At 41.0% G+C, this 23,011-nt stretch overlaps 1 protein-coding gene across 3 annotated transcripts in view; it reads right to left on the reverse strand.

Annotated features, from left to right (window-relative positions):
• DCAF5 (DDB1 and CUL4 associated factor 5) overlaps positions 1 to 23,011 on the reverse strand; it is a 91,768-nt gene that overhangs the window by 35,803 nt on the left and 32,954 nt on the right. For all 3 annotated transcript variants that reach the window (XM_034642814.1, XM_011222059.3, XM_002917023.4), the window contains exon 6: positions 3,924 to 4,137. In XM_034642814.1, the coding sequence (XP_034498705.1) occupies positions 3,924 to 4,137 (214 nt within the window). The remainder of the gene's footprint in view (positions 1 to 3,923; positions 4,138 to 23,011) is intronic.

Genomic DNA, 23,011 nt, shown 5'->3' on the forward strand with positions numbered 1-23,011 from the left:
TTTTTTTTTTTTTTTTTTTTTTTTTTAAAGATTTCATTCATTTATTTGACAGAGAGAGAGACAGCCAGCAGGAAAGGGAACACAAGCAGGGGCAGTGGGAGAGGAAGAAGCAGGCTCCTCCCAGGGGAGGTGGGAGCCCAATGCGTGGCTCCAGCCCAGGACCCCGGGATCACGCCCTGAGCCGAAGGCAGATGCTTAACGACTGCGCCACCCAGGAGCCCCTGCAAACAAGTATACGTCTTGACTTAACGTCCCCAACAGCTCTGAGCCTCAGTTTTCTCATCTAGAAAAGGAGGGTTATACAAAATCATCTCTAATAGCTCTATAATTAGAATTCATCTACAACGGTGGGGCTGAGCATAGGGGAGACACAAAGCAGGCTATTTCACACTCTATTCCCTCAGTCCAACTTCTTGAAATGTTCATTTCATTTTGAGACTGAAGAAGTACCTAGTGAACCTAGGATAGTCTAAAAGGAAGTATAGGATCTCTGGCACAGTATTGGGGTCCATTTGTGTGGAAAGACTAATCTCACTATAATTAAAAGCCAGAAGACTGTCTCAGAGAGATCACTTAGTATCTTTCTTGACCATGTTCATTCCTATTATGGAAATTCTCAGATTCCTTTCTGGGATGGTTACCCAGCCTATGACTAAATGAAGCGTTCCAGAGCACAGGGCCTCCAGCTCTGGGTGTTCTCGAAGTATACAAGAGCAAGAGCAAATATAAAGACCAATATAAGGAAAGAGTAGGCTTTGGAATTTGAAAGCAGCAAAAAGATCCTGTCTGGACTAGTCAAAGAATATACATGTCAGTGCTACAGATCATACTGTAACCGTGGCAGCTGCTGCTTTAGCTCTGAGTGTGGAAAGTCAGAGCCTATAAATCACCTCTGAGATACATGTTCTAGCAATGAGACAGTAGGTTTGGCCTCCTGGACAGCACTGAGAAAGTATAAGCTCAGTAGATTAGTCTCACTGAAAATCTATTACTTAATTCATCCTCATAAAGCCCCTGGAAGTTGAGCAGGAAAAAATGGTACTTCTCAATTCTGATTTACAGAGAAGCTTTAGGCCTCAAAAGCCAAAAACCACACATTGACCAAAGTATTCAAGATTCGCTTCAACAAATATTGTGCTCTTACTGTGTGGAGACAAGGCAATGATGAATTAGCCACATTTCATTTCTTAGTCCTGAAGGAGTGAACAAAATAGCCTAACATAAATCTCTGTACTTCCTATTCCCTAGGTTATACACTTCTGATAACCTCTACGGGGACTATGAACAGACTTGAAAGACTTTACCTCTGAAATGGATCCAAAGTTAGATTCAATGACTCTGTATCCTCCTTCATAGAAAACCACATATCCCAACCAAAAAGCAATCTAGTTTGTCAGAGAGGATACAGTACCCACAGACTTTTCCCATAGGATAAAAAATCACACGTAAGGGGCACCTGGCTGATTCAGTTTCAAGAGTATATGACTCTTGGGGCGCCTGGGTGGCACAGCGGTTAAGCGTCTGCCTTCGGCTCAGGGCGTGATCCCGGCGTTATGGGATCGAGCCCCGCATCAGGCTTCTCTGCTATGGGCCTGCTTCTTCCTCTCCCACTCCCCCTGCTTGTGTTCCCTCTCTCACTGGCTGTCTCTCTCTCTGTCAAATAAATAAATAAAATCTTTAAAAAAAAAAAAAAAGAGTATATGACTCTTGATCTCAGGGTCATGAGTTCAAGACCCATGTTTGGTGTAGAGATTACTTAAATATTTAAAAAAAACACACACACAAATAATAAATTTGTCAAATCTGAATAGAAAAAAATCAAAAGCCATTCCATGTTTTCATCATTACATATAACCTTAAAGACAAAAACAACTACATCTTTTCAATGTACATAACCAGGACAATCACAAAATACCTATTCTGGGTCTGTCTGTGGCAATACCTGCCCCAGTGTATCTGGGCAAAATGGGTATTATAATCCAGGTCAGAGGTTCTCAATCAGGGGCAATTTCCCCCTGTCTAGAGACATTTTTGGTTGTCTGGGGGAAGACTAGGGAGACATCACTGGCATCCAGCGGGGACCAGCCAGGGATGCTACCATCCTGTAATGCGTAAGAGAACCCTGCAAAACAAAGAATTATTCAGCCAAAAAGTTGATATTACACAGGTAAAGAAAACATGGGCTCGGTGTTCTACATATTAGCTAGCGGCCTATATTCAGGGTCTTTTAAGGGCTCCATGCAGCCAGGTTCTGGTTGCTAATATAGGAACTGAAAGAAAATTAACGTCTATTTTCCTTTACATCTTTCACCTTTCTCTCAGCCCCTGTGTTTCTAGTAATAAAGCCTAATAAACCATTACATTTAGTGCTTGCTTTTTATTGGTCATTGAAATAAGAATCACATGCACAAGAAAGTGACAGATGATGGAAAATCAAGGAAGCAAGGAAGGCAAGGAAGAAAGGCAAGAAGAAAAGAAGGGAGGAAGGGAGGGAGAGGTTTGGTTGTCATTTCCACATCTAAGTGAAGCTAAATCAACCAATCTGAAGAGTACAATGATCTGTTCTGTTGTGAGCCTGATCATGTCTAGAAACTGCTTCTTCCTACCCAAGAAACAAATAGCCTGTAAACACTAAGTCATTCAGGCATTATGGCTTCTTCAAGGAGACATTGATTATATAACTGAGGCCACCTAGTGTTTCCCGTGTGGATCACAGCTAAGTAGGCCCTAGGACTCTGCCTTCAACATAAATTCTGAATTTAGATGTATATTCTCCATTTACAAAAGGGATGTCCCTAGTCTAGATAACTTAAAAGATATTTTCAGTTTCTTTAACATTTAACTCAATTCAACAAGCATTTATCGTGCTCCTACTTCATATACTAGTCTTTAAGCTCTGACGTTGGGGAGCATGTAGCAATTGCAGTCTAGGAAGAAAACCCCTAGGTTCTGCCTTCAAAGAGCAGGGTCTTCACACGTTCCCCAAGAACTGTTTCTTTTATGTCCATCGCCCACAAATAACTCTAAAGAGGTGGGTACAGCATGTGAGAGTTTTATGTTAAAGATGATCATGAGCCCAAAGAGAACATGAAGCACTAGCAAGAGACTAAGGTCTCTCTCTTTCCAATCTAGATGTGAAATAGCACAAGATTTGTTCTGTTTGAGAAGGAAAAAAAATCTATTTGTTTATTTGATCAATGCTTCTTTATATTTGTCTTTACTCAGCTTGATTACTGAGATCAGTCTAACTGGTCCACTCACTGACACCCACTTCAGAATGTCTATGGCCAAGACAGGTGCAAGAATGCCAAGCATGTTTTTAAACTGCCAGCTCTAAGTCAACATCAGTATCTCAATTCCCAGTGAGACTGTGAAAAGACTAGAAACACAGCTTGGGTTCTCCTTCCCAGTTGTGATGCTGGCAATAAAAAGTAAAGAAGTCAGCATCTGGCTTCCTCTCAAACAAAGCTGCTCAGCCCATCTCATCCAAGAAAAAGATGCCATCCCAAGGGGCCATTCAGGATATGTGTCTCTTGGATGGTACTTAGGGTGTTTCATTCATCATTGTGTTTTACTGATACACACAAAAAATCTCTCTTTTTTTGGCAGGCTGATTTTCCATAGACTCCCTCCTTTCTTTTGAAAAGACACATTCTTAGAACCTTAAAGTCTGTTCACAAACCTGGCAAAGCTAGGTTGCTCAGAACTATACTGTGGCCAGCCTTGGTTCATGGTGTGTGCCTCATATTACTCAATGGCAGCTCTGATGAAGAAACTCACTATTATGTTAGAATGTCCACAGACACCATGTGCCTCAATTGTTTCTACCTCGACATGATGCTAAAGAGAATAAAGACCAGCACAGAAGGAGCAATCAGAGAGGAAAGCATGAATGTGGGATGCAGGAGACAGAGGGCACCTACCTGGTCACGATCCCCTGCAAAGCAGCAACTTTTCATGGTGCAAGAGTTGAAGTAACCCTGATTGTCAAACTGGAACACAGGCAGGCGGGAGTGGATGTCATAGAGTACAGGGGGCAGGCGACGCCTCAGGGCCAGGAGCTGGGTGCCGTTGCTGTTGAATCGCACGCTCATGGCACTCTGGAGGGATAGGTTGCCACCATAGCGCAGGAGAGAACTGGAAGGCAGGAAGCAGAGGGATTGGGCATGAGGCAGGCTGGACAAGAGTCTGCAAAATGACCACATTTACTTCTTCCCAAAATGTGTCCAGAATCTCCTGTCAGGCTTGTACATCTGAAAGGTATTTCTATTCAGTAGACTAGAAGGTAACAATGGGGTAAGAATGGTTCCTTGATTTCATTAGAGCAAGTTATTTAACCTACCAGTTCTCTTTTCAATCTCCTAAAGGAGAATTACCAGTAAATTTACAGGAAATAAAGAACAAAAGCATCAAGAAAGAAGAGACATATTAAAATGATGAGTTATTTCATTTGCCTGAGCTAACTACATAATCAAGTAGATACTCACCAAGTCCCTGCGAGGTAAGTCGTGTCCACTCTAACTGGCTAATCATGGATGACATTTAAGGGATGTATTAGAGATACAAAGCACACCAGCAAGAAAAACAGATACTTTACTGTTTTATTATGGATTTTTTTTTTAACAATAATCATTTTATTACTGGGGCGCCCAGAGGGCTCAGTCTGTTTAGCGTCTAACTTCAGCTCAGGTCATGATCCTGGGGTCCTGGGATCAAGCCCCTTGTCAGGCTCCCTGCTCAGAGGGGAATCTGCTTGTTCCTCTGCGCCTCCCCGCCTCGTGCTCTCGTACACTCTCTCTCTCAAATGAATAAATAAAATCTTTTAAAAAATCATTTTATTACAGAATTTTTAATCTGTTCACAGAAACTTTATAATCTATATGGCATAACTAGAAAGTAAATATTAAACAAAAAAATCTAATTTAAATGCACGGCAAGTAGTGTAACAATTAGAAAAGCAAGATGACTTGTTTCCCTGTACAATTCCCAACAAGCTGGTATGTACTTCAGTTAATATATTTATGTAGCTTCACTAGGGAAAGTGATATGCTCTGGTTCATCTACTGTTCTTCTGTAATCCCATAATATTCCTAACATTAAAAAAAAAACTCACAGTATGGTTCCAAATAATTTCTTTTGATGACTCAGAAGATAATTTCAATTTTACAGTGAACCAGGATGGCCATGAACATTACCAATTATATAGTACTAAGTAAAAAAGGGCATGTATCTGCGTGTATATCTTTCAGTAACTAGTATCCTTGATTAGCTAGACTCTATTTTATTATGAAGGAATGAACTACTCACTGACCATATCATAACCAACTTCTTTTGTATTCTGGGTTCAATTCTTGGGGCACTGAATTACTGGTAGGAAAGTGAGGTTAAGTATATATACATTGGGGATGGTACAGAAATTCATTTAACTTCAAAACTACAAACTCATTTTGCCTCACACATTGTTGTCCTGGAAAGAAAATAGTCCTAGTAGTTTTAGGAAAAAAACGTTTATAAATTCTAGGGAATCACAGAGCTGGAAAGGGCCTTGAGAGACCTAAATTAGAGCCTGGCAGATTTATCCGAACATTTTTAAGGAAGAAGTTTTAATAGCATTTTACCAAGTGAAAACTTAAAGAGCTATATACTACCAGAAGAGATTTAATACTGAATGAAAACAACACATTTTCTTTTTTTGGCATGACAGTGATGGGCAAGATTAAGGGGACCAGAAAGGAGATATCCCATGGGAAAAGGAGCCCCTGGAACCATGTGCAAAGGCAGCTGCCAACCTAGCCTAGTCATCAAAACCCTCCATACCCACACTAGCTCGCGTCAGTGCTGTGTTTTCCAGAGCAGTCTTCTCACTAGAGGGAGGAATGCTCTAATACTGCAGCTCCGAGAGGACACAAGCCTTGGGGCAAAAGAGGCTTTCATCCTTTTAGGATTGAAATGAACGAAAAGAGAAAAGACTAGGAAACAGACCCTAGTACTCCAAACATCAAGGAGAAGGCTGGTAGCCCTGCAGAACCCAAGTCATAATATCTCTGCAGAGAAATATTCGTATAATGGTCCTAAACAGAGGCCACGCTCACTCACAGAGCATGAAAGACGGGCCTGTTAGAGTCCAGGCATTTCCTTTACAGGGTGCCCTAGCTGCCACAGGCATGTGGTGTTATCTAAACACTGAGCTCAAAAACAATGAGAGGCTTTCAACCCAACATCAGCATGGAGTGTACAAATAAACCACCATCTGTAGGACTGAAGAGGAGTTGGGGGTGGAAACAAGACTCAACAAAAAGAAACTTGGCCAGCCCCACCAGCAACAGCAGCAGGGGTTTGCATCAGCTCAGGCATCCCTGACAGGAAAGCTGGGGCCTCTGGCAAACGCCCTTTCCGTGGGTTAACAGGAATTTCCTGTGCTGATTCTAGTCAGACCGGTAGAAGTCAGCCCAGGACAGGCATTAGGCCCATCTCACCCCCACCAGAGCCCCTTGACCTTTATCAGCGTTCTAGCCACTTCACAGAGGTCTGTCTGTGAGCTCTAGGAGAGTCACGAACTTCTCTTGCCTGTGCTGCTGGGCAGGGAACTCTTTTCTCTCACACAGAGGGGAGGTATGGAGAACTCGCTCCTACGGTGTTCAGGGGTGCTATCTAAAGAGCAGCAGCTGCTAAAACGGAATACTTCATGTTTGGGCACAAAATTCAATTCCTTCCAGAGGGCAGGATGATACTGAAATCCAGAAAGTGAACTATGTTAACCATGATTTCTCAGCAGGGGTTCTACAGCTGGCTCTGAGGCCAAAGATGCTGTAGTTCAAGGCTCCAAGTGCAATGTGCCTGAGAAATCATCCGGACTCTTCAAAAATGTGGATTCTCTGGATCCACCCCCAGATATTCTTCTTTTTTTTTTTAAAGATTTTATTTATTTATTTGACGGAGATAGAGACAGCCAGTGAGAGAGGGAACACAAGCAGGGGGAGTGGGAGAGGAAGAAGCAGGCTCACAGCGGAGGAGCCTGATGTTGGGCTCGATCCCATAATGCCGGGATCACGATCCCTGAGCCGAAGGCAGACGCTTAACCACTGTGCCACCCAGGCGGCCCCACCCCCAGATATTCTAATTCAATCTGGGAAGTGGGCCCAGGAATCTGAATTTAACAACCCCAATTAATTCTGATGCAAGTGACTTTCAAACCACTTTGAGAAACATGGTTCCATTTTGGAATCTGGGGGGAGAGGAAGCAGGAAAAGAAGGGAGAGTGGGGTCAGGGGGAAAACGAGGTGGAGAGAAGGCAGATTACCAGAGGTTCAACAAAAAGCCAACCACACAATATGGCACTTTTTAAAAATAATAATTTAATTAATTAAATTTTTTTGTGGATATACTAATTTTATTTTTTAATTTTTTAATTATATTATGTTAGTCACCATACAGTAATATGGCACTTTTTATAGTCCCATGTCCATTAGCAGAAAGGACTCAGAGTTCCTCTCTATCAACAATGCCTGAAATGTCTTTTTCCTGTCATCAATACATCCCCTCTTGGAGAACTGCGGGAAGACTGCCTCAATTTTGACTTGCTTTCTGAACTCTGATCTTGATAATGGAGATGTCACTACCCCCGCTCTTCAGAGAAATGGCCACCATTACACACCCAGACAAGACAAGCAGTATTTTGAAAGGAGAAGCAACAAGTTAAAATGAGTTCAACTCAAAATATCCCTATTTAGAAAAAGAAAAGCAATAAATCTATTCCAACCTATCTTCAACCAATGATCTGTCATAAAATGCAACCAGAATGGGGTAGATTGGGGCGCCTGGTTGGCTCAGTCGTTAAGCGTCTGCCTTCAGCTCAGGGCGTGATCCCAGTGTCCTGGAATCGAGCCCCGCATCGGGCTCCCTGCTCTGCTGGGAACCTGCTTCTTCCTCTCCCACTTCCCCTGCTTGTGTTCCCTCTCTCGCTGGCTGTCTCTCTGTGAAATAAATAAATAAAATCTTAAAAAAAAAAAGAAAAAAGAATGGGGTAGGAGGTAATCCAAGGGTCAGCACGTAAAAGAACCAGGACGAAAAGCAAAAGAACGACAGAACAACAGGAAAATATTTCTCACTAGTGTGGTCTCCTGGATTTTTCCTTTTTTGCTCCCTCCCGCCCCTAGTATTCAAATGGACTTCTTTATTGCTCTGGCAGAGTAAACATTTTTTAAAGTACTTGGCCAAGGCTAAGGCCTTGGAATAGAAGAGAAACAGGCTAAGGCTGTTTCCAAGGAAAGTAACTGGGAATATCATGTTCAACACAAGACAGGGCATTGATAACGTTTCCAAGATTAGATTCCATGAATCTAGATTTCCATAAATCCACAACTAAGTAATTCATCCAATGGTACCAACATGATTTACCAATGCCAACAGCATGAATTTCCTTACAGTTTCTAAGTGAAAGCTTCAATAACACCCGTGAAATGCACTGTTATTCCAAATCACAGACATCAGATCTGGTATTATACAATCACAGAGACAAAATCAAGGTCCTATATAGATGGGGGGGGGAATCTCTTCCTCCCCTCCAGTTTCTGCTTTAGGATGGGATGACCTGTAAGGAATAAAGGACATTCTGTACTTGCACAACCCATAGAATATGACAAGTCCCAGAGAACACTAGAATTAGGTAGAAAGCGAACAAATTCAGGGAATCACAGCCTATACCAATCCTATTTAAGTGTGTTCAGGGTCCCAATAATCCCTTAACCATTTTTTTAATGTGAGTTGGCAGGAGAAACTGGGCTTTCTCTTTTGTTCTTTCTAACATAATCCTCAGTTGCAAGATTGAGACATCTCTGGAGGAAGCCAGAACTATCAGACAACTAGTATGAGAAAGATACATTGTGATGTGTCTAAACGAACCCACTTTCCTCAGAACATAATTCGCTGCCAAACCTCTCTGGCTTGAAATATAGATGTAGGTTCGGTGTCCCTGGTAAGATTTCCTTCCCTTCTTGAACATCCGGAAATTTAAGTCTAGCCTGAAGTTGGCAGAAGGGCTTGATAAATTTCTGATAAAGAGATCTTTAGATAGGGGTGTCTGGCTGGCTCAGGCAGCAGAGCATGCAACTCTTGATCTCGTGGTTGTGGATTTGAGCCCCATGGTGGGTACAGAGATTACTTAAAATCTTTTAAAAAAGAGAGAGAAATCTTTAAATGATCAATGGCATATCTAGTCTCTCCCTGAAGCAAATGTGGATGGCAGGCACTGCAGTGTTTCTAATCATCCTCTTCCAGAACAGGGACATACCCAAAGTTGAAGTGATCTACAACCTAAATTTTTGCACTTGGCCCAGAGATCCTGAAAGCCACACAGAACCAAACAAGATCTCAAAATAAATTAAGAGGCGCTAGGGGCGCCTGGGTGGCACAGTGGTTAAGCGTCTGCCTTCGGCTCAGGGCGTGATTCCGGCGTTGTGGGATCGAGCCCCACATCAGGCTTCTCCGCTGTGAGCCTGCTTCTTCCTCTCCAACTCCCCCTGCTTGTGTTCCCTCTCTCGCTGGCTCTCTCTCTCTCTGTCAAATAAATAAATAAAATCTTTAAAAAAAAATAAATTAATTAATTAAGAGGCGCTGACATAACAAACTTTGTTCTAGGACACTCATGAATTTCCCATAGAACTACAGACTCAATATTTAGTCATCTCAATCTATCAGATGGCCTGGCTTATTCAGAATTCCCCTTCATCCTAAGCTGCAGAAAACAGAGAGGGGTTTCGTAAGCAGCCATTTAATCTTCACCTTACAACTACTTCTGGTCCTACCTTCTGACAGATTTTACATTAGCATCAGCCCTAACCTCACGGTGTATAAAACTAGGGAGGTAAAGTTTAATGAACAGTGGTTGGCAAGAGGCAGGAAAAAGCAAGGGGAAGACGGAGATGAAGATGGCAGTTGCTACAGCAACGGTAACAGTGCTGCAGGAGGGGGTGGGAATATATGCAGGTAAACAGGCAGTCCCTGATGGCAGGAGAGGAAACTGGGGTGGGTGCACTGATTGTTAGGGTGCAAGACCACAAAGCTGGAGGAATGTTAAAGAGGAAAGAGGCAAAGTCTAGAAAAAATCCTAAGCAAAAGAGGGTCTGAAAACAAAAATCACAATTTGTTACCTTCTTGGAAGAACTCCTATGCAAACAGTTGAAAACAAGAGACTAGAGGGATGCAAAGGAAAGGGAGAAAAGGCCAAACTGCTGACTGATGAGACACAAAACAGGAAGCCAGCCTGTTTCTCACAGGAGCCACTCACTGAGAATGTATCCAAACACCAAAGTCTCCTCTAGCTGGCAGTAACAGAAGTGTCTTAGGATAATGGCTTTGAAACTTTTTTTATAGCAACCCTTTGTAAAGTACATTTTATACTGCATCCCAGTACACCCACATTTTTTAGCATAAATTCATTAAACAATGCTTACCACCTACTATAATGCTATGCACACTGATTTTCTATTCTATATTTTTTTTACTTAATAAATACTTGTGACCATCTAAATTGATTTCATGGCCCACAGAATTATTGAAAGAGCTTCCTACCTTAGCTTCCTTGCTTCCACTCTTGGCCCGTGCTTCATTTATCCTGAATAACAACAGCCAGAACGATGCTGAACCATGAGTCAGAACACATCATTTCTTTGCTAAAGATCCTCCAGTGGCTTCCCATTTACACCAGAGTAAAAACCAAATTCCGTACAACACCAACAAAGCCCTAGACAAGCAGCCCCTGACGCCGGTATCTCTGACGCCATCTCCTCGCACTCTTCTCACCTTACTCTACTTCAACCACATGATGCCTCCTTACTGGTCCTAGAACGAGTCAAGCATGCTTCTGCTTCAGCGTCTGCATTTACAGATTCTGCAGTCCAGAACGTTCCCCTCCAGATACGTCCAGGATGCACTCACTTACCTCTTTATTCAATATCCCCCTCAATCAGGCCCTGACGCCCAGTACAAAAATGCAAGCACCCAATACTCCCTGTCTCCCTTGCCTGCTTTATTTTTCTCTAGTACATGAATATATTTTTGTGTATTTATTTTGTTTCTTATTTGTGTTTTCCCACTAGACTGTTAGCTTTTGTATCTCTTCCCCATATATCCCAAGTGCTTAAACAGTACCAGACACATAATAGTCATTCAATAAATAGCTGCTGAATGAATGATCTAATGGATCATAAGCAGCAGTTTGAAAAACCCTGACTTCGAACGTTAAAAAGAAAAATGTGCTCTACCAAAGTTCACATGGGTCTTGACATTTATCTACACATGAAACCCAATCTGAGAGGCAAGCCACAAAGCAGTATAAAATTGGAGAAATAGCAAGAGGCTATTTCAATTAAGCGTCTGCCTTCAGCTCAGATCATGATCCTACAAGTCCAGGATCAAGCCCTGCATTGGGCTCCCTGCTCAGTGGAGAGTCTGCTTGTCCCTCTCCCTCTGCCCCTCCCCCATGCTCATGTCCTCTCTATCTCAAATACATAAAATATTTAAATAATTAATTAATTAAAATAGCAAGAGGCTTGGAGATCATCTGAGTCGAAGTCCTCCTGGACAGTCAAAGAACCGGCCCAACTTGCCAATGACCACCCAGGTTACCCTGTTTCTGTGTGACACCACCACACATCCTTCAAGGAAGTTAAATTCATCTACCTGCCAATAAGTTGCCAACAAGAAGGAAGAGTTTAGCAGGTAGGAAGGTATCTTAATTATATCTCGTACTTTAAAGTGAGGTTCTAACATTTGCAGAACAGAAAGAAAATTAATAATTTGGGGAAGTCAAGTGGAAAAAAGGAAACTCATCTGTCAGGTTTCAGAAAGTGGTGAATTCTATAGGTTTTGAATCTGTGCCCTATGCTATTATATTCACGAATAATGATAAACATTCAGACTGATGGATGTGTGAAGACCAACAAGAAGATACATAAATTAGACTACAGGATTTAGATAATTTTTATTATTTATGCCTTTCATTTTATTTTTCCAAGTTCTTCTACAATGAACATGAATTTTTCCATAATCAAAAGAAAGTGCAAAATAGCATCTCATACACAGATCTTTTTTATTTTTATTTTTTTAAGATTTTATTTATTTATTTGGCGAGAGCGCTCTCTACTACAATTAAGATACTCATGTGTACCATCATCACAAGATTCCTCAGGCTACCCTTGTACAGCCATATTCATCCCCACTCTACCCCCACTGCTAACACCTGGCAACCACTAATTTGTTCTCCATCCCTTCAAATATATTAGTTCGTGAATGTTATGTACATGGAATCATGCAGCATGTATCCTTTGAGACTGGTAAGTTCATTTTTAATTTATAAAGGAACCACCAAACTACATTCCAGAGTGGCTGTATTATTATACATTCCCACCAGCAATGTAGGAGTGATCCAGTTTCTCCACATCTTCACCAGCACTACTTGTATCTTAAAAAGCCAAACTAAGAAGTCGGTCAATGTATTTTAAAACAAAAGCAGAGATAAAACTAGACATTTTTAGCTTCCTTATGGATATACCTAACACCATCTATGAAATATTTTTGTAACAACAACAACAACAAAAACCCTCAAAAAACAAAAAACAAAACTACCCACAAAACCCTGAATCAGTTCAAGCCCCTAAATCTAAAGCCAATTTATAGGAAAAAATGGGTCAGAAGGAACATGCTAAATGACAGTATAAAAACGCAATCACTATAATCTAAAATGTGAGAAATTCCATAAGATAAATAATACAGTTTCTTTAACAAATAGATTTGAAATGGAAAAAAGAGCGAGGCAGGAATACCTACAGATTAAAAGAGGCTCAGAAGCCGTATTAAGTAATTGTTTTGTATGAACCCTATCTAAATCCTGATTCATTTGCAGCATTCATGAGACAATTAAGGAAATTTTCTTTTTTAAGATTTTATTTTTAAGTAATCTCCACACCCAACGTGGGGCTCGAACTCACAATCACGAGATCAAGAGTTATGTGCTCTACGAAATCAACCAGCCAGGCACCCCAACATTAAGGAAATTTAAACACTAACTGAAATAGATGCAATGATATTAAGAAGTTATTGTTATTTTTTAGGTGTGATAATATTGGGATTATGTTTTTTAAAAGAATTATCTTTTTATGGAAAGTAATTTGGCAGTTCCTCAAAAAGTTTAGTATGGGATTACTGTATGACCCAGCAATTCCATTCCTAGGAACACACCTGAAAGAACTGAAAACAGGTACTCAAATACTGATTCATGAATGTTAATAGTAGCACTATTCATAATACCAAAGAGTGTAAACAACTCAGATGCGTATCAATGGGTGACTAACAAAATTTGGTATATCCATACAATAGAATACTATCCAGCCATAAAAAGGAATGCAGTCCTGATACATGCTACAATGTGGATTAATCTCAAAAACATGATAATAAAGAAAAGAAGCCAGACCAAAGGTCACATACGAATGAAATATCTGGAACAAGTAAATCCATAGAGACAGAAAGCAGATCAATGGTAGCCAGAAGCTACCAAGAGAAAAGTACTCTGGGGAGTCATGGGATAAAGGGTATGAGTTTTACTTTAGATGATGAAAATGTTTTGGAACTAGATAGAGGTGGTGGTTGTAAAACATCGTGAATGTGCTACATGTTGCTGACTTTTTCACTTTAAAATGACTAATTTTATGTTATGTGAATTTTATCTCAATTTAAAAAAAGAATTACCTTTCAGAGATACATACTAAGGCATTTACAGAGAAATGATATAATGTTATATGGAAATCTATTCAAAATTCACTGGGAAGGGAGGTCACAGATGAGGAATAAATGAAACAAGATTGTCCATGAGTTAATTACTGAAGCTGAGTGATAGGTATATTAGAATTCATTTTACTCTTATTTACATCTAAAATTTTTTTTACCATAAAAAAGTCCACTTGATTTAGGGATCTGACATCACCTCCTTCATAACAATACTTGAGGAATATTAAAGGAAGGATATGCACTGGTACATGCTTCCAGAATTCCCATCCATTCACCAGACATTCCCCAGAGGTTCTGAAGTCTCTTGTTGTAACAGACACGTAGGCACATTTATGCTTTGTGCAAAGGAATGGACATGGGGAAGCTCTGGCCTAAAGTCCAAAGACCCTGGATCAGAATGAACACAGAAATAAATTCGACACGGACCTTTTAATAACCACAGCTGCCATCTTGCAGGATATGCAAACTTGCTAAATTATCTGGAATATCTGGTTCAAATGTCAGATTCACAGGTCCTGCCTCAGGTCTCTCAATTCAATCTCTGGACCTGCGCTCCAGGAAGGAGCATTTTAACAAGCTTCCCAGGTGATTCTGATACCCTCTAAAGTTTGAAAACCACTGGGTTAGGATACCAGGTGTCTTCCAGTGGACAAAGTTGATTGTAGAGCTCCACCTCGTGGCCTAAAAACCAGACAGCAACTTTACCAGAATCCCTGGCTTCCCCACAGAAATCTGACAGGCAGTCAAAACCCAGCAAGAACCCTTAAACCTTCTCTAGAGATTTATTCCTTAGAGACAACATTTTGATGCATGCCATTACACTCAAGGAATTAACAGGTCCAGAAAACATTACAGAAAGCTTGCTTTGAAAATACAGACTATTTGGAGGTAAGTATAAAAGTGCATTCATTCAATATTTACTGAAGGTACATAATAGTCTAAGCGCTGTGAGATAAATAAAACATGGCCCTGTCCTTAAAAATCCATAGGAAAACATGACAGGTAACAGTACAAATCAGGACAAGCACTTCATTTCTGAGAAGCAATTCCTGGGTACTGGGAAGGAAATAAGAACTATAATACTGGTCTAGCTAGAGATAAACACTCATATTAAAAGATCACTAATGATACCAAAAGCAGCAACTGAGCCAAGCAACATGCATGCCACAGACCATAAGTACGTTACAGAGGCTCTGAATAGAGATCCCTTCCTGTAAAAGACAAAGCTTCATTCATTGGCACATATTCTGTGCCCAAACTGTGCTAGGTGCTAGGGACACAGTGAGTAAAGGAAGTTAGTTTATTTTTTTCAGAGTACCATTTATTTATTTATTTTTTATGTTCTATTAGCCAGCATATTGTACATCATTAGTTTTTGATGCAGTGTTCAAGGATTCATTGGTTGCGTATAACACCCAGTGCTTAAGAATATGTAACGGGGGCGCGCCTGGGTGGCTCAGTCGTTAAGCATCGGCCTTCGGCTCAGGGCGTGATCCCGGTGTTCTGTGATCGAGCCCCACATCAGGCTCCTCCGCTGGAAGCCTGCTTCTTCCTCCCCCACTCACCCTGCTTGTGTTCCCTCTCTCGCTGGCTGTCTCTATCTCTGTCAAATGAGTAAATAAAATCTTTAAAAAAAATTTTTTTTAAATAAAACATTCAAAAAAAAAAAAAAAAGAATATGTAACGGGGGCACCTGGGTGGTTCAGTTGGTTAAGTGTCTGCCTTCGGCTCAGGTCACGATCCCAGGGACTTGGACTGAGTCCCGAGTCAGGCTCCCTGCTCAGTGGGGAATCTGCTTCTCCCACTCCCTCTGCCCCCTGCTCTCTCTCTCTTGCTCTCTCTCAAATAAATAAAATCTTAAAAAAACAAAAAGTATGTAACAGGGAGCAAGGATGCTTTTCCTGATGAGTTGCCATTTGATTGTGGACCTTGAAAGGTAAATAAATTTGACTAGACAAAAGCAAGAAAAAAGGAGAGAAATCCTCCTCTACATGTGTTTGTATATGGAAGAGAGTACAAGAGGAGAAAGTACAAGGGGAGCAAGAAGGGACACTGGCACCAGACAAAGAGCAGATTGCTTGCTGAAGGAGTTTTTATTTTATCCAGTAAAGTAAGTCATACATTCATTCCAAAAAACATTTCCTTAGAGCATCCCACATACAGGTTCTGGGGATATGGCCATGAACAAAGATAACAAGAATCCACTAAAGCTCCTGGGTAGGGGAATGGCAAGAGTGATGTTTAAGGATATGTGCTATATGGCAGAAGCACGAGGCAAATTAAGAAGCCAGTGTAGCCAGTCCCTTCCGGAAATGGTGCTGTGGCCCTAAGATGGAGCCAGGGCTTTCAGAACTGAAAATAGTGGCCAGACACTAACCCATAGCAAGGCTGGGTATGGCAGAGGGACAGAGAGACAGAAGAGGAAAATGCAACTCTGGGATTTGGGCCAGATGACTGTGGGAGTGATGGTGACATTGATTAAAACAAACAAGAAAGGAATACAGTTCTAGGAAGAAAACAAGCATTTATTACAGGTTTTGGTGGATGGAACACTTGTCTGAATATTGTATATGTATGTAAAGACGGGTGAGTGGGGGAAGAAAGAAAAAAAGGAGTGGCTAACCAAAGGCATGTCTCCCAGTTAGAGCTAATCATTCGGACAACTGAACTCCAATGATCCCCAGCTTTTCTCTTGCAGTTTTCTACAATACCATCCAAACTGCTAGGTCCTCCTGACTCTCCTCTCTGTTTTTTCCCTTCAAACCATTCCCTAAAGAGCTGGTGATATTGCTACAACCACTGGAATCATAGGGAAGGCAAATACCCATGTGAAGATAATAGTGACCTTGGCTTTTTAAAAAATATACTTTAAATACATTAAATAAAGACACCTGGATGGCCCAGTCAGTTAAGTGTCTGCCTTAGGCTCAGGTCATGATCCTGGATTCCTGGGACTGAGTCCTGCATGCGGGCTCCCTGCTTAGTGGGGAGCCTGCTTCTCCCTCTGCCTGCCACTCCCTGTTTGTGCGCTCACTCGAGTGCATGCTCTAACAAATAAAATATAATTTAAATAAATAAATACATTAAATATACTTTAAATAATATAGTAAAGTGCACTAATTCTAAATATAGCTCAATGATTTTTTTACTAAAGTATATACCCATGAAAACTACCACCCAGATATAAAACTCTGGAAGCGCCCCTCATGCCTCCCTAAGTCAATACCCTTCCCAAATGTCATCACTATTCTGATGTCCACTACCTGCCTGTTCTTGAACACCACACACTTCTGTATCTATCTGGCTGCTTTCATTCAACATTATGACTGTGAGTTTCAGCCACGTCAAAGTGTGTACCTACAGTTCATTCTTTTTAAGCCTATGTGATATTCCACTGTATGGATATTCTGCAGTTTATTTATCGATTCTCCTTTGATGGACATTTGGGTTGTTTCCAGCTTTTGGCTATTATGAATAAAGCATCTGTGAATATTATCGTACACGTTTGGTGGGAAGTCCATACTCATTTCTCCTAGATATACCTAAGGGTGAGATTGCCGGGTCATGGAGTCACTACTTGAGTTTTAGCAGATGCTGACAAAGAGTTTTCCCAAGTGGTTGTACCAATTTACCCTCACCTAAAATGGATGAGAATTTCAGTTGCTCCACACCCTTGTCAACATTTGGTACATTCAGTCTCTTTAATTTGAACCATTCAGGATGTGTGGTGATAACTCATTGTGGTTTTAATTTGCACTGCCCTCAGGAGTAATGAAGCTGATTACCCTTCAAATGTTTACTGGCTATTTGGTATATCTTCTTTTGTGAACTACCTATTCAACATTTCTGCTCATTTTAAAAGTTGAGTTTTCTTTTACTTACTGATCTGTAGTTCTATGAGAATAGATTCTGCAGGTAGGAATTCTTGTTCAATACATTTATGATGAAGAATTTTTTCCCAGACATGGCTTGTCTTCTGGCTCATCTTTTCACTTAACAGTGTCTTTGATGAACCAAAGTTCTTAATTTTAATGAAATCCAATATATCATCTTTTTTCTTTCATGTAGAGTGCTTCTGGGGTCATGTTTAAGAAATCTTTGTCTATCCTCATGGCCTTGCATTCTGGTCCAGAAAGCCTCATTCTTTAAAGTATGAACAAACATAAGAGAAGAGGCACCTTTTCCAGCCTCTGAAGCTGTACCCTGAGCTCCATAATAGTATAAGCAACAGTCAAAATGCAATGTGGCCAAGAAGGTCTGGTTTGCTCAGAAGGCAAGGAGTTACACTTAATTTGGCCTCTACAGAAGCAGGATTGACAGAGTCTCTGCAAAACAGACATCTAACCTAGAGGCCCCCAAAGCCAGGTGAGGTCCTGAGAGCAATCTCTTTTTGATAGTAGGAATTTGCACTCATTGCCCATTTTCAGATGTGTCATTTACATACCACGTGAAAGCACCATCTTATAAGGTAACTCTTTACAGGAATTCCTGGTTTGCCCTAGTTTTATCATTGAGTGGGAAAGAATCACTCTCTTTATTATCCTTGTCAAAGCAAGACACTATTACCTGTCACAGAACTAACAGTGTCTGACAGAAAGTGACAGAAATTAAAGATATGAGAAGGGAAAGAGGTGGTGAGTGAGCAGTCAGCTGAAACAGGGAATGAAAAGGGTGAGACAAGCAGAGTAACAGCAGGGCAATCTTTACCTTTTCTGAACTCCCTCGATGTTAGAGGATGGCAGATCTGAAACCTGTTCAGAGGCCACTGCACCAGTCCAAGCAAGACATAACTCGGATGTTGGCAGTGACAAACAGGATGGTTGTAAAAAGACATCAGCAGAAATAAGCCGCATTAAAGGAATGGCACTTTATCCAAACATGCAGTGTCTATTTGTGCATGTGAAGGTTTTTCTATTACCCAGTTCACCCTATGGCCCACTCATTACCACTCCAATCCCTAAAGCAGACCTCTCAAACTCCAATGTCTATAGGTCCAGGCAAGTAATGTAAATGAAGAAAGCACCCCTGGATTAAGACATCGAGGAGTGGTGGAAACACATCTAGAAGATTTGAGGAGGAACTCACGATAGTCTCAGCTGTGGCCATGAGAAGAAAGATCCAATGATACCAGACCTTTTGACCTTCTCAAGAGGTGCTAGAAATTATGATTTTTCTGTATAATTTCCCAAACACTATTAATGATGTCGGCCAAACAAAGTATTTCTGTGGGTTGAATTTGACCTATGGGCAGCTAGTTTACAACCTCGGTTCTGAAGCTTTGTAGCAAAATAAATAGCATGTGCAGGTTTCCAGGATTAGAAGAGCAAGAAACTTGGAAAGCCAGCATGTAGACAGGGGCTGGAGGCAATGAAAAGTGGTTTAACTTTCAGAGGTAGAATGTCTAAAGGACTCACACTTCAGAGTTGGACACATCTGTAATGGAAAAATCAGAGAGGAATTCTGACAAAGTTCTATCACAAGGAAGCACAGATGAAAGAAAACTAGAATGTATAGGTGCCTGATTTGCTTTAGAAGAGGGAGTGGATATGACACACTCATACACACACAAGCTATTTCAACTCTCTGTGCCTTGATATCTTTATCATTAAAATAGGAATAACAGAACCTACTTAATAGGGCTGTCATAAGGACTAAATAAGGAACTGTTCATATAATTGTCATTATCCCTTGCAAGTAATGCTTAATAAATGTTAGCTATTATTTATTATTACGAGGCACTGAGAGGTGAAGTCACTTACTCATGATCACACGGCTATTAAGGTATACTACCTGGATGTGTAACCAGTATGAAGGCTTTAGTTTCTACACTCTAAACCAAGCTCTCTGCCTCCCCTCACCTTGCTGTGATAGTTTCTTCATCTGCACAGTGAGATAGTCAGAACAGATGATAATTAAAGTCCCCTGTGGAGCTGACATTTTATCCTACTAGCCGGCCCTCTGATCAACTTATTTCAGGGCAGGATCAGGGCACACATGACCCCACTCACACTCCTACAGACTACCAACCTAGAGTAGAGAGGTACAGCTTAGGCTTGGGGTGGGCTCAAGAAACCATTTCAGCATGGAACAATCCATAGGCTAAGCCAGGAAGAAAAAAGTGTTACATGTGAGGCCCCCTTATTGATCTATGAAGATTATATTTGTTTCTAGGAGACCAGTAGTTCTCCCGAGCAGGCCCAGAATTCACTCACATGCCCAAGTTATTACAGGCTGAAAATTGCTTATAAGCCTGCTGAAGTACCACAGTAGGTTCTAAATCTAAAATTGTTAGTACACTGAACAACTTTTTCCTCTTGGGGGTGAAAGGTCTCTATGTGAACCTAGTAAAAACTCTCCCCCAATCCCTAGAAGAAAATTGGCATGTATGCTCAGTCGAATACACAAGCATACACAATTTTACCTGAATTTTAAGGCGAATTTCCTAAAATATTTCTGTAGACTTTAAGTATCCCTTGGAATAGATCTACCTTGTTCCAGGGCTGTCCTCCCAGGGGATTCAGAATTGCCCCAAGGTTGAGGTTTCTAGGCAGCTGTGTTCAGGAGACAAATCACCTATTACAACTCAGCATAATCAATCCTGCATGGAAAAGACCAAGGGCCCCCTCTTCCTCTCACACACCAAACAGAAAAGATCTGTAATTTAATCCCAAAATAGCAGCAGATGAAGAACAGGACCCCAAGAATATTTCATGCCCCTGTCTGCCTCACTCCCATAGACACAGAGAACCTTAGAAGAGTTGAAAGAAGCAGGTAAAAACATCCTAGTCCACTGTGCTCCTCCTTTTATTCTAAGAAAGGAATTAGTCAAGAGTATCAATTAGCCCTATTAGATGACTTTTCTCCCATATGGGCTTTGAAAACTACAGGTTACCAAAGAAACCATATAACCTCACCCATAATTAAATATGTAATCAAAATAGGAAGATAATATTTACCCCCATCAGACAGTGTAAGTGTTGGCAAGGGTCTGGACAAATGTGCAGTCTCATGTACAGTTGGTAGGTTTGTAAATCAGTGCAGCCTTTTGTGGTGGCAAGACAATGTGACAATTTTTATCAAAAATATAAAAGCATATATACCCTTTGATGCAGCAATTTCCTACAGATATTTCTGCAAAGGTAGGTAGGCCAAGATAGCTGTGCAACCAGGCTCAATGTAGCACTGTTTATAATGCCCAAACTAGAAACAAGAAGTCCTGGCTACACCATATAAATGGAATATCATGTAGCCATTAAAAGAATGTGCTAGAGGGGGGGCGCCTGGCTGGCTCAGTCAATGGGGCATATGACTCTTGGCCTCAGGGTTGTGAGTTCGAGCCCCATGTTAGGTGGAGAGATTACTCAAAAATGAAATCTTAAAAAAAAAAAAAAAAAGCTAGATCTGTAAGTGCTGATAGGAATAAAGCTCCAATACGTATTAATTAAAAAAAGTAGTTGAAAACAGTGGGTATTAATACATGGTTCCTTTAGTCTGAAATTTTTAAAGGATGGATATACATGTTAGTATGTGTATTAAATTATGTTCTGATACAAAGGAAATTATTCATTATAGTTACCTTTGGAAAGTGACTAGAGACCAAGAAGAAGAACCATACTGATATACAAACATGTAGAAAATTTAAGTAACAGAGATAATCTGGAGATGAGATTTCTTTCTTTTTTTTTTTCTTGGTTTGTTTCATTATACTTCTCTGGATATAAACCTTAAATCTTTTTTTTATTTTTGAGATTTTATTTATTTATTTGACAGAGAGAGACAGCCAGCGAGAGAGGGAACACAAGCAGGGGGAGTGGGAGAGGAAGAAGCAGGCTCCTAGCGGAGGAGCCTGATGTGGGGCTCGATCCCAGAACGCTGGGATCATGCCCTGAGCTGAACGCAGATGCTTAACGACTGCACCGCCCAGGCGCCCCTATAAACCTTAAACCTAATAAATGTTACTTTAAAAATAAAACAATAATCTCACTTAGTTTTTTGTGGGTTTTTTTTGAGAGCCACGTTTAGTGAAGAGATAAGTAGAAAAGGGAGGAAAGCCCAAATACAACACACAGTAGGAAACTGCTAGGGGGAAATTAGGAAGAGAATTAAAACACTCAACCCCTCCTCTACTCTCAAGACACTGCTGACAGTATGCACTACTCAAGCTTTCCACTGGAAATGAATAGCTCAGGGCCCCACTCCAGTGGCTAGCTATTCATAACAATGGTAAATATGGGAGGTAGTAGGTTGGGAGAAGGATGGCATCAGTTAGTCCAGTTCCTGCCCTCTGTAATATGGATGAGGCAGAAGAGCTGTTCTTAAAGAGTCTCAAGTGGCACGGAATGTTACAGCTGAACACAGGGAAATACAGACAGGGAATGAGCCTCCTCAAACACACAGTGCAAAGGGACAACAGGGGTCCTGCCACTATATGCATTTCAGTAGGGTGGAAAAGCAAAGGCTGGATGTACATGCACCAAAGGGCAGGAGACATCTCTGCTGCCCTACAGAGCCTCAGGGAGCCCTGCTCAACAAAAGGAGCATCCCTCTGGCCTATACAGATCTGCTGAAATAGTTCTAGATCCCTCAATGCCCCACGGAGAGAATTAGCTAGAACTAAAAATCACCAAGGAAGATAATCCTCTATACTTAACTGCCCCTTTCATCTGAGGCCCATGAAATAAATCATGACCTCGCTTACTTTCCATGATATTCTTCTGCAATATTGCTTTACAAAGTAGGAAGTTACCTCCATGCAGAATTTCCACAAGAGAGGACAATGCATGTAAGTCTTTCATAAAGCAAAGCTAGCTTAAGTACAGGTGCCATAAAAAGTTGTCCCCCTACAATGGGATTTAAAGGACATGAAAAAGCCTCCTACTCGCCCCCATCCACACATTTCCCTTAATGATGCCTGAAATTCTCCCATTAGTGACTTGTACCATCGGCTGAAGATTGTCCTGAGTGTTCTCTTTTAATAATGCAAACAGAAGGGAAAACACATTAGGTCCCTAACACTATAGTGCAGTGGCTCTTAACCTTTATTGTCTTAGCCACTGGTCTCTTTGAGAAACTGAAAAAAGCAAATACACTCCCTTCAGAGAAAGATGCCCTTAGATGGGAACATAATATAATTTCCACACAATTTGGGGATTCACAGTTCTCCTGAAGCCACGCAGAAAACCCCTCCTGCCTGGGGTAAGAATCTCTGGTTCAGTGGCCACGAGTTTGA

Source organism: Ailuropoda melanoleuca, chromosome 14 (assembly GCF_002007445.2).
Source record: "Ailuropoda melanoleuca isolate Jingjing chromosome 14, ASM200744v2, whole genome shotgun sequence".
Lineage (NCBI taxonomy): Eukaryota > Metazoa > Chordata > Mammalia > Carnivora > Ursidae > Ailuropoda > Ailuropoda melanoleuca.